This window comes from Astatotilapia calliptera, chromosome 13, assembly GCF_900246225.1.
Source record: "Astatotilapia calliptera chromosome 13, fAstCal1.2, whole genome shotgun sequence".
Taxonomy (NCBI): Eukaryota; Metazoa; Chordata; class Actinopteri; order Cichliformes; family Cichlidae; genus Astatotilapia; species Astatotilapia calliptera.
The window spans coordinates 21,929,874-21,942,715 of NC_039314.1; the positions used below are offsets into that span (position 1 = coordinate 21,929,874).

General features: G+C 37.9%; 1 protein-coding gene across 4 annotated transcripts in view; it reads right to left on the minus strand.

Annotated features, from left to right (window-relative positions):
• kcnh1a (potassium voltage-gated channel, subfamily H (eag-related), member 1a) overlaps positions 1-12,842 on the minus strand; it is a 57,557-nt gene that overhangs the window by 19,316 nt on the left and 25,399 nt on the right. For all 4 annotated transcript variants that reach the window (XM_026190878.1, XM_026190875.1, XM_026190876.1 and 1 more), the window contains 3 exons: positions 11,972-12,240; positions 3,451-3,650; positions 760-1,012 (listed from right to left, as the gene is read on the minus strand). In XM_026190878.1, coding sequence (XP_026046663.1) covers positions 760-1,012; positions 3,451-3,650; positions 11,972-12,240 — 722 coding nt within the window. The remainder of the gene's footprint in view (positions 1-759; positions 1,013-3,450; positions 3,651-11,971; positions 12,241-12,842) is intronic.

Below are 12,842 nucleotides of genomic sequence, written 5' to 3' on the forward strand. Positions count from 1 at the left end.
TCAAATGGCCTGAAAATTTATACTATACATGTTGTATATTTTCAGCATTATGCAAATTTATCATTATTATAGAATGAGGTTTGTTTAGAGGTAGATTACTTTTCACTAATTTCTACATTTTAATTTTTGTAGAAATGCACTGATCAGTTCATCAGAGAATGAAATTTCAGCATGCTCGGCCTGGAGCGGTGACCGGCTGGTCAGTCACATTTTTCCAATTATGAGCCAGTCTGTTTCATGCATGCGCAACACGTGCACAATGGTGAAGACAAATAATCACTCAGGCACTCACAGCCATACTCGAACATGTCATTAGCTTGTGGCTGTAGGCATTAGTAAGAGAAGAAACACAAAACATTTGGCAAAGTAAACCATGGGTGAATCACCATGATTACTTTGTAACAACAAATCTAATGATACACTTGAGTCATCTTTGCCCAGCTAAACATGCCTAGTTTGATGAAGCTAATGAACGGAAAGTAGATAAATCTGAAGCTAGCTAGAGTGCAGAGCTAGCCACAAGGCAGCAGCCTCGGTATGAGCAGTGAAAAAAGCCCAAAACAGCTATGAGGGACATTAGAGAGAAGGTTAAAAATTAGGTCAATTTCCTGTTATCTGGTTAATTTAGAATGTAATGAAAAATAAGTACCAGACATTTATTTTATTTTAAAAAATAAAATAAGATCAATTCAAATCTAATGTAAAAATTAGGAATTACACATAGTTCTCTTTAAAGTAAAACAAAGGAGCTTTACTCACCTAAAATGGCAACAACCTCATCATCCTGAATGACCTCCAGTGACCCTGACACCACAAAACAGAGGCTGTCCACACTTTCACCAGCGTGATAGATCAGGTCGCCAGGGGCGCAGTGGGTAGTCTGAAACTCCATGGCCAGTGCTCGGAGACACCCATCACTGGCCAGTCGGAAAGCCGGGTGCTCTTTAAAAACTTTGCGATTGAGGTGAACACAAATATCAGCTCTCATGTCCTTCGGACAAATCTGTAGCACCTGGAAACAAATAAAAGAAAATACCTTATAATGCACACTACACAGGCCACCGTCACAGCTTGCCTCATTTCACTAGTGTGACGTACATACAGGTGTTTATCTGGCTGGATGCATAAAGGGTATTTGAAACCATTAATCATCAGTAAGTGATTAAGGTTGTTACATGTGGGCTTATATATGAGGCAGTGATTCATTTGGTCCTGACAGAGTAGGTGGCGACTGCATAACTAAAATTATATAAAGGATAATTTCCCATGTTGCTTTACCTTGTTAACAGATGTGGACAGAAAAGCACCTATTATCCTCCTTTTTTACAAAGTTGTGGTAGTCAAATTTTTATCAAACTTTATCAAGCCTTCAGCTTTCAGGGCCAGTCTTTGGTGGAACCAGCTCCCAGTTTGGATTCACAAAACAGACACCCTTTCTACCTCTAAGATTCGACTTTTCCCTCCCTATGCATTTTCACACCATTTAATCATCAGTTATAATTCATCAGTTATGTCAGCAGGCAGCCCTTGCTCTCAGCCTGGTTCTACTGGAAGTTTCTTCCTGTTAAAAGGGAGTTTTTACCTTCCCACTGTTGCCAAGTGCTTGCTCGTGGGGGCTTGTGTGATTATTTGTATATTCTCTGTATTATTTTAGGGTCTTTACCTTACAGTATAAAGCACCTTGAGATGACTGTTAGGATTTGGTGCAATATAAATAAAACTGAACTGCTCAAAACTGTGCAGCAGGAGCCTCAGGGCATAGGTTTCCATGGCTGAGCAGCTCTTGCAGATGTAATGTGTAGGTGGGCTGGTATTTTTGTCGATTTTCTTCCAGCAAAAAGCAGAGTATTTATTATACTATACATATATGTTTTAATTGAGTCCACTAAAATGTGAATTTTTAAATTTTTCTGCAATTGTTCAATATCCATTAATGAGCAAAATGTTTTTCATGTAGACAGATTGCACACACTAAAATCAGAAACAGATGTACCCATCTATAATTTCTCTTCATTACAGTGGTCAGTGGTTAACTGTATATAAACAGATGTCTTATATCTGTGCAGCAGATTTCATGGGAGTTGAAAAAAGTAAAGTACCTACATATATACACATATATACACATATATATATATATATATATATATACATATATATATACACATATGTATATGTATATATATATATATATACACACACATGTATATGTATATATATATATACACATGTATATGTATATATATATATATACACATGTATATGTATATATATATATATACACATGTATATGTATATATATATATATACACATGTATATGTATATATATATATATACACATGTATATGTATATATATATAAACACACACACACACACACACACACACACACACACATATATACACATATACACACATACATATACATACAAAGTAAAGTACAGTAAAGTACATATAAAGTAAGTTATGCATTTAAATAAACCTTTTATTAGCTTATTGTTAAATGTGAAATCCATAGCAAATATTATGCAGGCCCTTCTTAATGATGTGCGATAAAACAGACAATATATGTGTCCAGCTAATTTCTGCACTAGGGGTCAACTTATCTGTCGAATGGCACTAAATATGTCAGGTTTCACATGTGGGCGACATGGAGTCCAGCCACCTCTCTGCTGAGTGTCACTGAGTGGCAGCATGTCATTCCAAGCACAGCTAATCAACAGGATGCCAGGCCATTGCAGGGTTCTGCCTTTAAAACACATCTCTTTGAAGATGAATGTCAAGCAAAAAATAACTCATGTGCCATTTTTAGACCCTTTAGTGAGGCCTTCAGCTAGACAAATAGATGATCCATACATGCAGTTCAGCCTCAACATAGGAACAACAAAATAAGTGAGCATAAGAATCATTAAAGTTGAATCACTGAGGTGGTGTTCCCTGTAATAAAATCCCTGTGTCATTGTAGTTATGAGCCTAATTGGAGGTGAAATGATATAATAAGTGGATTTAAATGGGATGCAGTGATATGAATGCTTTTTGGCTCGTGATTAACCAGAGTGGCACTATTTCAGTGTCTCCGCTTCCAGATTTTAATGCTTAATTTGAACACACTCAGATCGTTTTAGCATCATTTTAATTCAGGAGGATGGGTGAATGAGCACCACAGCAGTGTCTCTTTTTAGCAAGCTCATAAATTTTACCTATATATATATATATATATATATATATATATATATATATATATATATATATATATATATACACACACACACACACACACACACACACACAGGTTATTTACAGTATATAATTTACCCTGTGTTCCTATGCTTTTAACATCTATATGCTATTTGCAGATTATTTAAAATTTCTGCATTTCAACCAAGAACAAAAAAACGCCATCTGTTAATTAGAAACAAAAAATAAATAGCCAGTGAGCGCATGTTGGCATACCTTTTCCGTGTCTATGCCCCGTGACATGGACCAGGTGGAGGCAATGTAGTCCATTACTCTTTCACTTAAGCCCTTGGGAACTTGGTAGAGCTTCAGGAAGTCCCGGACACTGTTGAGCATCTCGTGATAACGATTTGTGTTGGCGTACATCTGCTGAAAAATCGTTGTCACGTTACCAAAAATGGTGGCATAAAGAAGGGCTGGGGGAATATAGAGAAAATACAAAGGAAGACGTTAGGAGAAAATCTAAAATAACAGATTTTTTTTAGCTTTGAAGATGATGAGGGCAGTTATTTGCCATTGAAAATGATGTAAAAAAATATATGCTTTTGGATTAAAAAAAAAATAACTCAATTTGTAGAGATTCAGGATATAAAAATAAGTAAAGCCTCATAGATCTGAAAAAATATTTTTTTTTAAATCTAAGATTTGGTTTAAAAAAGCAAAAAATACACCTGTAACAAAATATATTTTTATAAAAATAATTTAAAAAATTCTCCTTGTTTAGAAGGACACAAAAATGGTAGTTGGTGTCAAAATATTATAAAAAGACTTAAAAGCATCCAAAACCTGGTTTACAAGGACAAAAAAGTAGCAATTGGGGTTTAAGAAGACAACTAGCAAATCAACAAATTCATTGTCAATTACATAAAAATTTCCAAAAGCTTAATTTAGGATTATAATTCTTTTTACATTTCAGTTTTGAACAAATGTGCCTTAAGACTTAATATTGTTTTATGTGGTTTATGCTTGAATTTGTCACATGGGAAATTAACTATTACTACCTATGACTGCCTCCAAATATAATCAACAAAAGTCTTGCCAAAAGGAAAACTATAATTAGAGCTTCATTGTGACTGTGTGTAACCATCCATCCCCATGCAGCTACATCCTACTAAATACTGGTTTTCATAATTCGTAATAGATGAATTAAATGAAAAGCAACAGAAAGAGAAGTGCAGAGCATCTCCAAGGTGGTTGGGTGGTTGAACTGGTGCAACAGCTGGTGTGTATGTGTGGATCAAAGCCATCAGATGTCTGCTCAGTGTGTGCACTGTTCTCCTGGCAGTGGAGCCCTAATTAGCCCTGCTAGAAGGGACGGAGAGGAAACATGCCAGCCACACATTTCAATTATCCTCAGATGATGACAGTAACCTGTGCAATTGTTTGTGTACGTTTGTTTATTTCACGGCGTACAATCAAAGGGGTGAAAAACTGCACAGGGAATAATACTAATTAAAAAGCATTCAAAACTCCTTCAGGCTCAGGATAACCACAACTTCACCTTTTTATTACTGTCACTCAGTCGTTCATTATAGTTGATACCTTGTTAGCTGCTTATCAAACTTATCAAAGTAAGAGAAGCGAGGTACACCTTGGATAGGTGTTGCTTTTTAAAGACATAAACATCAGTAAAAAAAATCAGTTTCCTAATCTCTTTGTCTCCATCTTGCATAAATAATTCTTCCCAAAATTTTGTTTAAAAGGACATGACATGAAACCTAGCTTTAGAACAAATGAGCAAATGCTATTTATGGTCTCCTCACAACAATGATAAGAACGAGAAACTGGGCCAATATGGCATGTTTGTTAATACAGAGATATACATGTTAATGTGATCTAAGATTAATTCAATGCGTGTCGTGCCCAGGGCTGAACTAGGACAAAAAAAAAATCAGCCTGGGCATTTTGACTAGAGAGCGGCCCACCAGGTATTACAGGAAAAGCCATAAAGCCTTTGAATGAAAACAAACGCTGTTGTGACAGTGATGTACAGTCTTGTTGGTATATGTATGATTTCTATGCATTTTACATCAGTTAAAAACTTTGGTTGTAAGATTCAGATAATTATTAATTAAAAGCTAGACATTTTAAATGAGAATAAGAAAAAAAAAGTGTTTCTTTTTGCTCCCCCCTTTCCCTGTTAATGCCCTACCTGGCCCCCTGGCAAAACTTTGCTAGGCCCGCCCCTGCACAGTTACCAGCTGTCAGCTATGTAGAAAAGGATCCTGGTGTTATTTGTCTCTCAGAAACAGTTCATAACTTCCCTTCAAGTCATTCATGTCACCTAAAAGGTCAACCTGTTTCTCCATCACAGCTCTGATGATTCAGTAAGGACATCTCCTGGTTTCATCTTCATGTTTCCCTCTCGCCAGACATTCAAACCGATATCATGACCAGCAGCTTTTACAGCTGTGGCTCCAACATCAGCTGATACTAGAAATTAATATTAAATAAATTCTAATAACAGCTGATCAAGCTTTAACGTGCTGCCGTTGTTTAGCGTGATATCCGCTGGTTTCCTCTTTCTGGCGCAAAGTGGGCGATAAACAAGCAAGAGAGAAAAGCCGATCAGCTGATTATTGATCAGTTTCATGATTGAAGTAGCAACAGCAGAGGGAGGGGAGAGAATGAGAGAAGAAGAGGCAGCTGTGCAGCGTAAAGACAGAATAACTCCAGCTTTGTGTATTTTTCATTCTAGCTGAAGTCCGGGACAAACTGTGTTCCTTTTCAACTCAATACGAAACGCGTAATATTTTCTCTGAATACGGGACGATTCCGTTTTTTACGGGACCATTGGCAACTCTACTAACTAAACTTATGAACAAAATAAAGTTTACTATCAGTAACATTATAGCACCCACCCAGCAGTAATATAAACTCCGTCATGCTAGCTAGTGATTGTAACCGACTGTAAAAAGTCAGCACAATGAAAATAAACTCCACCTTAACTTGGTTTATATCTGACCCAGATAGACTGCAGGTCATAACTTCTTACCTGAAGCTCAGTTCACCTGACACTCGGACTGGCGGCCGCCTCGGGTCTCTCCTCCTCCTGCCTCCCCTTTCCCTCATCCACCTGCTGGCCTCTGTGGAAGGTCCGCCATAGCCAGCACCAAACAACTGAGTTATTTTTACACATCTGCCAGCATCTGGCCAATGCACCACCTTTCATTGTTTATACTGTTGCAAAAAACAAAACAAACAAACAAACAAACAAAAAAACAAACAAACCCATAAAAATGAAAAACCACCATCGGCCCACCGGGCAAATGCCCGGTATGAAATCTTCATTTACTGATTAATCATCTGTAAAAATTGTATTCCTTCCAGGAATGGAGACCTCTCTGTGTGGAGTGAATTTTATTCCTTGCTTTTCTTTTTCCTTTTTGCTCCAAACAATTTCACATCAATTGTATTGTTATATATGACCCTAAAATGGGGTATCTATTTGTATGTATTAAATTTGTACAAATTCAAAACTTACATTTGAATTAGAAATTATTTCTTCACTTGCTTTCAGACACTTAACCCTTACCAGGACTACAGCTCAAAGAGCAGGGTGTAAAATCTCTTAGACATGTCTTATTCTTAAATTAGCTAAACTGGTCTTTACTGACCAAAGCACTTAAAGTGTACGCACATTCAAGTAGCGCTTCTAATACTATACTACATTGTTTTTCTTCTCACACACATTTGCACTGCTGCTTTGTAGCAGTTGTGTCTCTGTATTATGTGTTTAATCTCTTCATATTTGTGTGTTATTGTTAAGCGAACTGCTCTGGTGCGTGAAGTGAAGCCACATAATGGAAAGATTTTATGAGTATGTTAAAAAATCTTCAGGAACCAGGACTTAGAGATAGACAAGTTAACAAAAAAAAGAGTCTCAAAAAGACAGAAAGAAAGCTTAATATCCAAGTTTTGAGGGGCAAAGCCAGGGGCTATGATAGGTTGGCACATTTACAGGCAGACAGCCAAATGTCTAAGCAGAGATGTCATATCAAGTGGGCCAGACCAGCAAAACTCTATGGAATACCTTTACATTCCCGTAATTTTGTTATCTCGTGTTAGTAAAGCTACTGGCCAGCTGGTGCCTTTCTATATGCTCATATTCTCCTTGTTCCTGCATGTTTTATTTTGGTTTTTTGCAAAGACATACATGCTAGATTAATCTGTAATTTTAAATTGGCTTTAGGGCAGTGATTTTTTTTGTCTCACTGTATTTTCCCCATGATGGATGGGCGGCCTATCCGGAGTGTATTTGCAATTGACCAGTTGACCAAATTTGTCTCTTTGGTGGGCAGGTTTTGGTCCACAGGTCACATGTTTGACAACCCTGATCTAAGGCAATGATTTACAGTGAAGCGAAGTCCACACCAGAGAGCACAATCTATGTAGGAAGATAGGAAAAGCAAGAAGCACATCGAGGTATATACAGACAGTATGACAATCGTCTCCTTGTAAAATGATGATTTTAGAATCCATTTCTTTTGAAGTTGTAAAAGTTTGGCGTAGCTGCTTCCTGGAGCCTGAACACAGATGGCAATGCTGATGTCTCTGATAAGCAGAGAATGCTGTATCAAAGGAAACTCAATCGATCCCTGCAGAGCGGAGCCTCATCTAGCTCCCAACAGCTCTTTACTTGCTGACGTACGCAACTTCATCACACGACACTCGCTGTCCAACAGCTGGCTTGTTTGAAGGTAGTTAAAAGACAGTTGTCAGAAACTCAAGCCCCCGGCCAACAGTTGCTATAGAAACAGGACATATGTATAGTGCCCCCACTGCCTCCCCCTTCCTTTTCCCCATGCCATCCCGCAATCCCTCGTCACACTGTGATCTTCTTCTGCCAGCACCGATCCAGTGCTGCTGGTAAAAATAGAACAGTATCAGGGCATCTATATTTCATAGAGAACAGCCATGGACGACACTAGATTGCATCTACTACTGAATCCTCCCGAGGCTGTCTGATTTTAGATATTTGTGCTTTAAGATTATATGTAGCTCACAATGAAAAATTTAGACACAGACAAGTGCAGATGAGTTTTGCCAGTTCCCAAGAGAGTGTATTAATAAAACCTGCGCAACCAAAAAGTAAGGGGGAGCTGAATCTTCCTCCAAGTCTCAGGGTTGAGATTGTGGCTGAAAAAAGTACAGCGGAGGTGAGGAGTGATTGCAGAGGGATCGGAGGGAGCACTGCGCTAAATTGATCTGGCAGTGTCAGTTATTGCTCCGAGGTGTTGCTCTCTGCGTGCAGTCACACATAATGGCACCGCACTGTGGCATACAGTGTTTTATGAGCCACACAAACACGAGATAGCTTATAAATATTGAGACGTGGAAAGAAGGGCATGCTGTGAAAACCTGCCTCATTTAGCATATTACATGTTTTGTTAAAATGCAGAGGCAAGATTTTTTTTCTTTATTTACATACAGAACATATTGGTGTCCTTGGATTAACAGGCAGTGGGATATTTGCAATACTAGAAATCCGTTGGCATCAATAACAACCTAAACAACTAGCAGAACTTGTGATGATATCTACAGAGCCTAAATTATGCTGTACCCTCTCCCTTCTTAACAAGACAACAAAAATAACCCTGCATAAAATAAGACAGTAAGCAACCTGGGGGGCATCTAATCACTTTCTGAATAGATAATTGTTTTGTCTAAATATTCTAAGAAGGGTTGCCAGATCTTATTAAATGTCTTGCAAGAACCTGCAAGAGAGTATCTAATTTTTTCAAGTTTGATGTGAGTCAAAACTTCCCTGAGCCAGCTGTTATGAGTCGATTGAGACACCTGGGTAATAGGGCTGTAAAGGAAAGTACACTACACTTTATAGATGGGATATTAGTCAGTTTAAGTGGGGGGATACCAAATTGAGCTGAGGAGGGGTCAAGGCTAAGTTCTACATTCAGCACTGTAGCAAGAGTGTCAAATATTTGGCTCCAAAAATTAGAGAGGCTTGGACAGGACCAAAACATGTGAGTATGGTTGGTTGAAGACTGTTGGCATCTATTGCAACTGTCGCTGGCGGTTGGATAAATTTTCGCAAGCCAAGCATTTGTGTACTTTAAAAAGAATACTCACATTGAAATAAACCATGAAATATATGGAGGATGAAAAATTAGGGTTCACTGACTATCTGGTATCAGTACCCCTATTTCCTCCTCCCTGGTCCGCTTAGGATGAGCCATCCGAGCACTATCAGGAGAAACAATGAGGCTAGATATCACGGAAACAGAGTGTCTCTGAGCAGATTCCTGAGTGAGCAAGGAGTCAATCAGCAGTGACCCTGGTGGATGATTAAGAAAATGAGGGTATGTATTTGACAAAGTCTCTGGTTTGAAGGAAATGGAAGAAATGAGAGTGGGGCAACCCAAATCTGGTTGTAAGCTCTGTGAGATTAGTAAAGGTGTTTTCTGTAATTCAGAACATCTGAATAGCACACTGAGGTAACAAGCCTCACTCATTCAAGACCTTGAAATATATGTAGGCCAGTTCATTAAAACAGTTTCACTTGAAGCTAACAGAAGTGTGGATAGGAATGAAGGAAAAAAGGATTCAGTTTATATGCCTTACATTGTCTCATATATTAAAAAAAATCACTGTATCAATATGTTTTGCTCAGATTTACTTCTACAAGAAGCTGTTGTGTAAGACTGTTACAGCACTCATGCAGAAGCCCATTTCAACCTGTCCACATCTCTGATTCTTTTCAGCAATTCACATAATTCACTGACAACTGGGCCAATTAGAGCTCTGAAGGACTGAGATCAAGTACCCGGGAACAGAGCAGAAATGTGAGGTGATTTTGGCATGGTGACCAGACCTTGTTAGTGCAACTTCCCACATTCGTTACAAGACGCACTGTGGCCCAAAAACTATTCTTCCTAAGACACTCAATAATAACGAGCAATACAAACCCAACAAAAAACTGCTTCATAGTATGCAAATTATGAAAAATTGATCCATATCAAAGTGGATAAATATTGTCTGATAGAGCTGGAGAAACCAATCTATCATTTAAATGAAGGAAATCATATTTGTAATATGGTTTCCAGTTTTTCTTGGACCTCAGTCACACAGGCCTGGAGACCAATTGGCTGGACTGTCTCTCAACTATCTGTCTCAGCTGGTTGGCAAGTGATTGATCGAGGTTGAAATTGGACACAAAGTGATTTACAGTGCTGCATTACAATAATATTCCTTATGACTGAGCACATTGTCAGCTGTTTGCATGGAATATGCCAACTTGTCTGCAAACACTTGTAAACTACTTGCCAAGAAGTAGTTAAACTATGAAAAGTGCAACGCAAAACATCTGTTTGCTTATTGCTTATAAAGTAAAAGTTACTCCTTTTCAAGGAAAACTAAAATGCAACTTAATTAAAAATTTACTTTGAAGGTGAATGTTGTATTATATGCAGCAAAGTGGAAGTTAATGTCTTGTGTGCAAACTGTGGGCTACTGTGGCAATCTGATATTGACCAAAACAGTCCCAAGTAGGTTTTTGTGCAACACAATCTTTTCTACTAATTTCACTTGGCAACAACCAGAAACCACTCACAATTGGTCAGGTAATAGATATTTTTGCCAAGTGACTGGAAGTTGCCAGCAGCTCACCAGCTGGTTGCTATCTCTGTGTGACTGAGACTGACTCCATCTATGACTGAGAATGAGATTCCTGTGCACATGAAAAAAGCAACAGAATTCTCTTTTTAAAAAAGTAACTGTACAGGTAGTTGGAAAAAGACCTATGCAAATTACAGCTTGGCCATGTCAGAAGTGGCAATGAAATTCATCAGGGCTAAAAAAGAAGCTTGCTCAAGTAAAGTGAAATAGTTCACATCGACTGGAATAATTCCAGAGGAGACCAATTCGGTTTGGCTGTATCATCTGTATGTTTCCACATATTTAAAATGAATGGATATGAACAGACCACTACAAATTCACCATTACTGATAAATGTCTTTATGAATAAGGTGGAGACTGATATATACACACTAACAATGAAGCGAGTTTGGAAGTGCCAATAACTGCATTTCCTCTAATGGCCACGTGTCACTTTTTAAATGCCCAGCTTTGTAACTTGTAGCTCCAAATAACTAAAATGGTGCTGGCCAAAATGCTAATGTTTAGACCTTAAAAACCCACATACTATAACTATACTGCCAAAAGTATTTACTCATCTGCCTTTGCATGCATACAAATCTGAATATCATCCTATTCTTTCACAAATGTTTGTAGAGGCAGTCTGTGTGGCTAGGTGTTTGATTTTATACACCTGTGACCATGGAAGTGATTGGAGCAAATTCAATGATTTGAATAAGGGAGTGAAAACCTTTAGCAATATGGTTTTTAGAGAACTGGAATTACCCATGTAACCAGTGTTTTATAGTGTGACATTTTGTCAAAGCTGTATATACACTGCACGTTAGGCAACAAAAGCACCATTCAAATACAATACAGGATCATGACACAGTAAATTAAATAAGAATTCTGCCAGTAGTTCAGGCAGTGAACTATAATCAACCTCAGCAACACATTCAAGGTATCAAGAGAGGTAGAAAGACTGCTCAGCTAATCGTGTGTGTTATTTTCTGAATTTCAATAACTCTATTTATAATTCACTTATTCACCACCTCAGAGGATTGTGGCTTTAAAGAGCATAGCTGGACTTATCATTTATCTTGTATGTGTTAGATTCCAGGGAAGATAAAACACCTCTACTCACATCCAATCATCATCATGGCCACAGCAAAGATTTTCTCTCCGTCTGTCGTTGGGGCGATGTTACCAAAGCCTATACTTGTCAGGCTAGTCATGGTGAAATATAAAGAAGTGATGTAGACAGAGTCATTGTTAGGCCCTCCATCCCAGTTCCCTGAGCTGTCGTTGTAGTAGTATGGTGTGCCCACTGTCTCAGCCAGGATGTAGAGCCAGCTGTCCTTCCGAATGATGTTGGTTTCCTCATCAATAATCTCATAATAACCAATGCTGTACCTGCAAAGTGCAAAAATCAATCATGTATTTTACATTCCATTTCATTCTTAATATTCAGTTCATAATTACATCTACTTACCAGTAGAATTTGAGTCTTAAACAAGGCCTAAAAAAAGCTTCTAGAAATGCTTCCTGATGCTTCCAGATAGACGTCTTCTATCAATATACCGCTACACACAGAAGCCTTCACACTATGAGTCTATTTTTTTTTCTTTTGGCACACTTTCCAAAGCAAAATCTCCAAGACAGCAGCTTGAATTTCAAAAAAAAAAAAAAATAACCCACTGTTTATAACTTTTTAATGGTACCCATAATGATTTTTTTGCTTACCCCATGTCACTGTGTGCTTTCTAGCTCCAAAAATCTATAGAAACAATGACTTTCCATATAAAAAAAATATTGCCGAGTACTTTCTACTGAGCCTACATGAAAAATATTATGTCAACAAGTCCTTCTGAGTTATAGAATGAAATTTCTATTGACTGCTAATGGTTATGCATTGCACACAAACAGTGTAGACTCAAGATTCAAACCATGAGTCATCAACTGCAGAAGTTTCTATAGAGATGAAATGTACATACATATTTAAACTGACTTGTTTT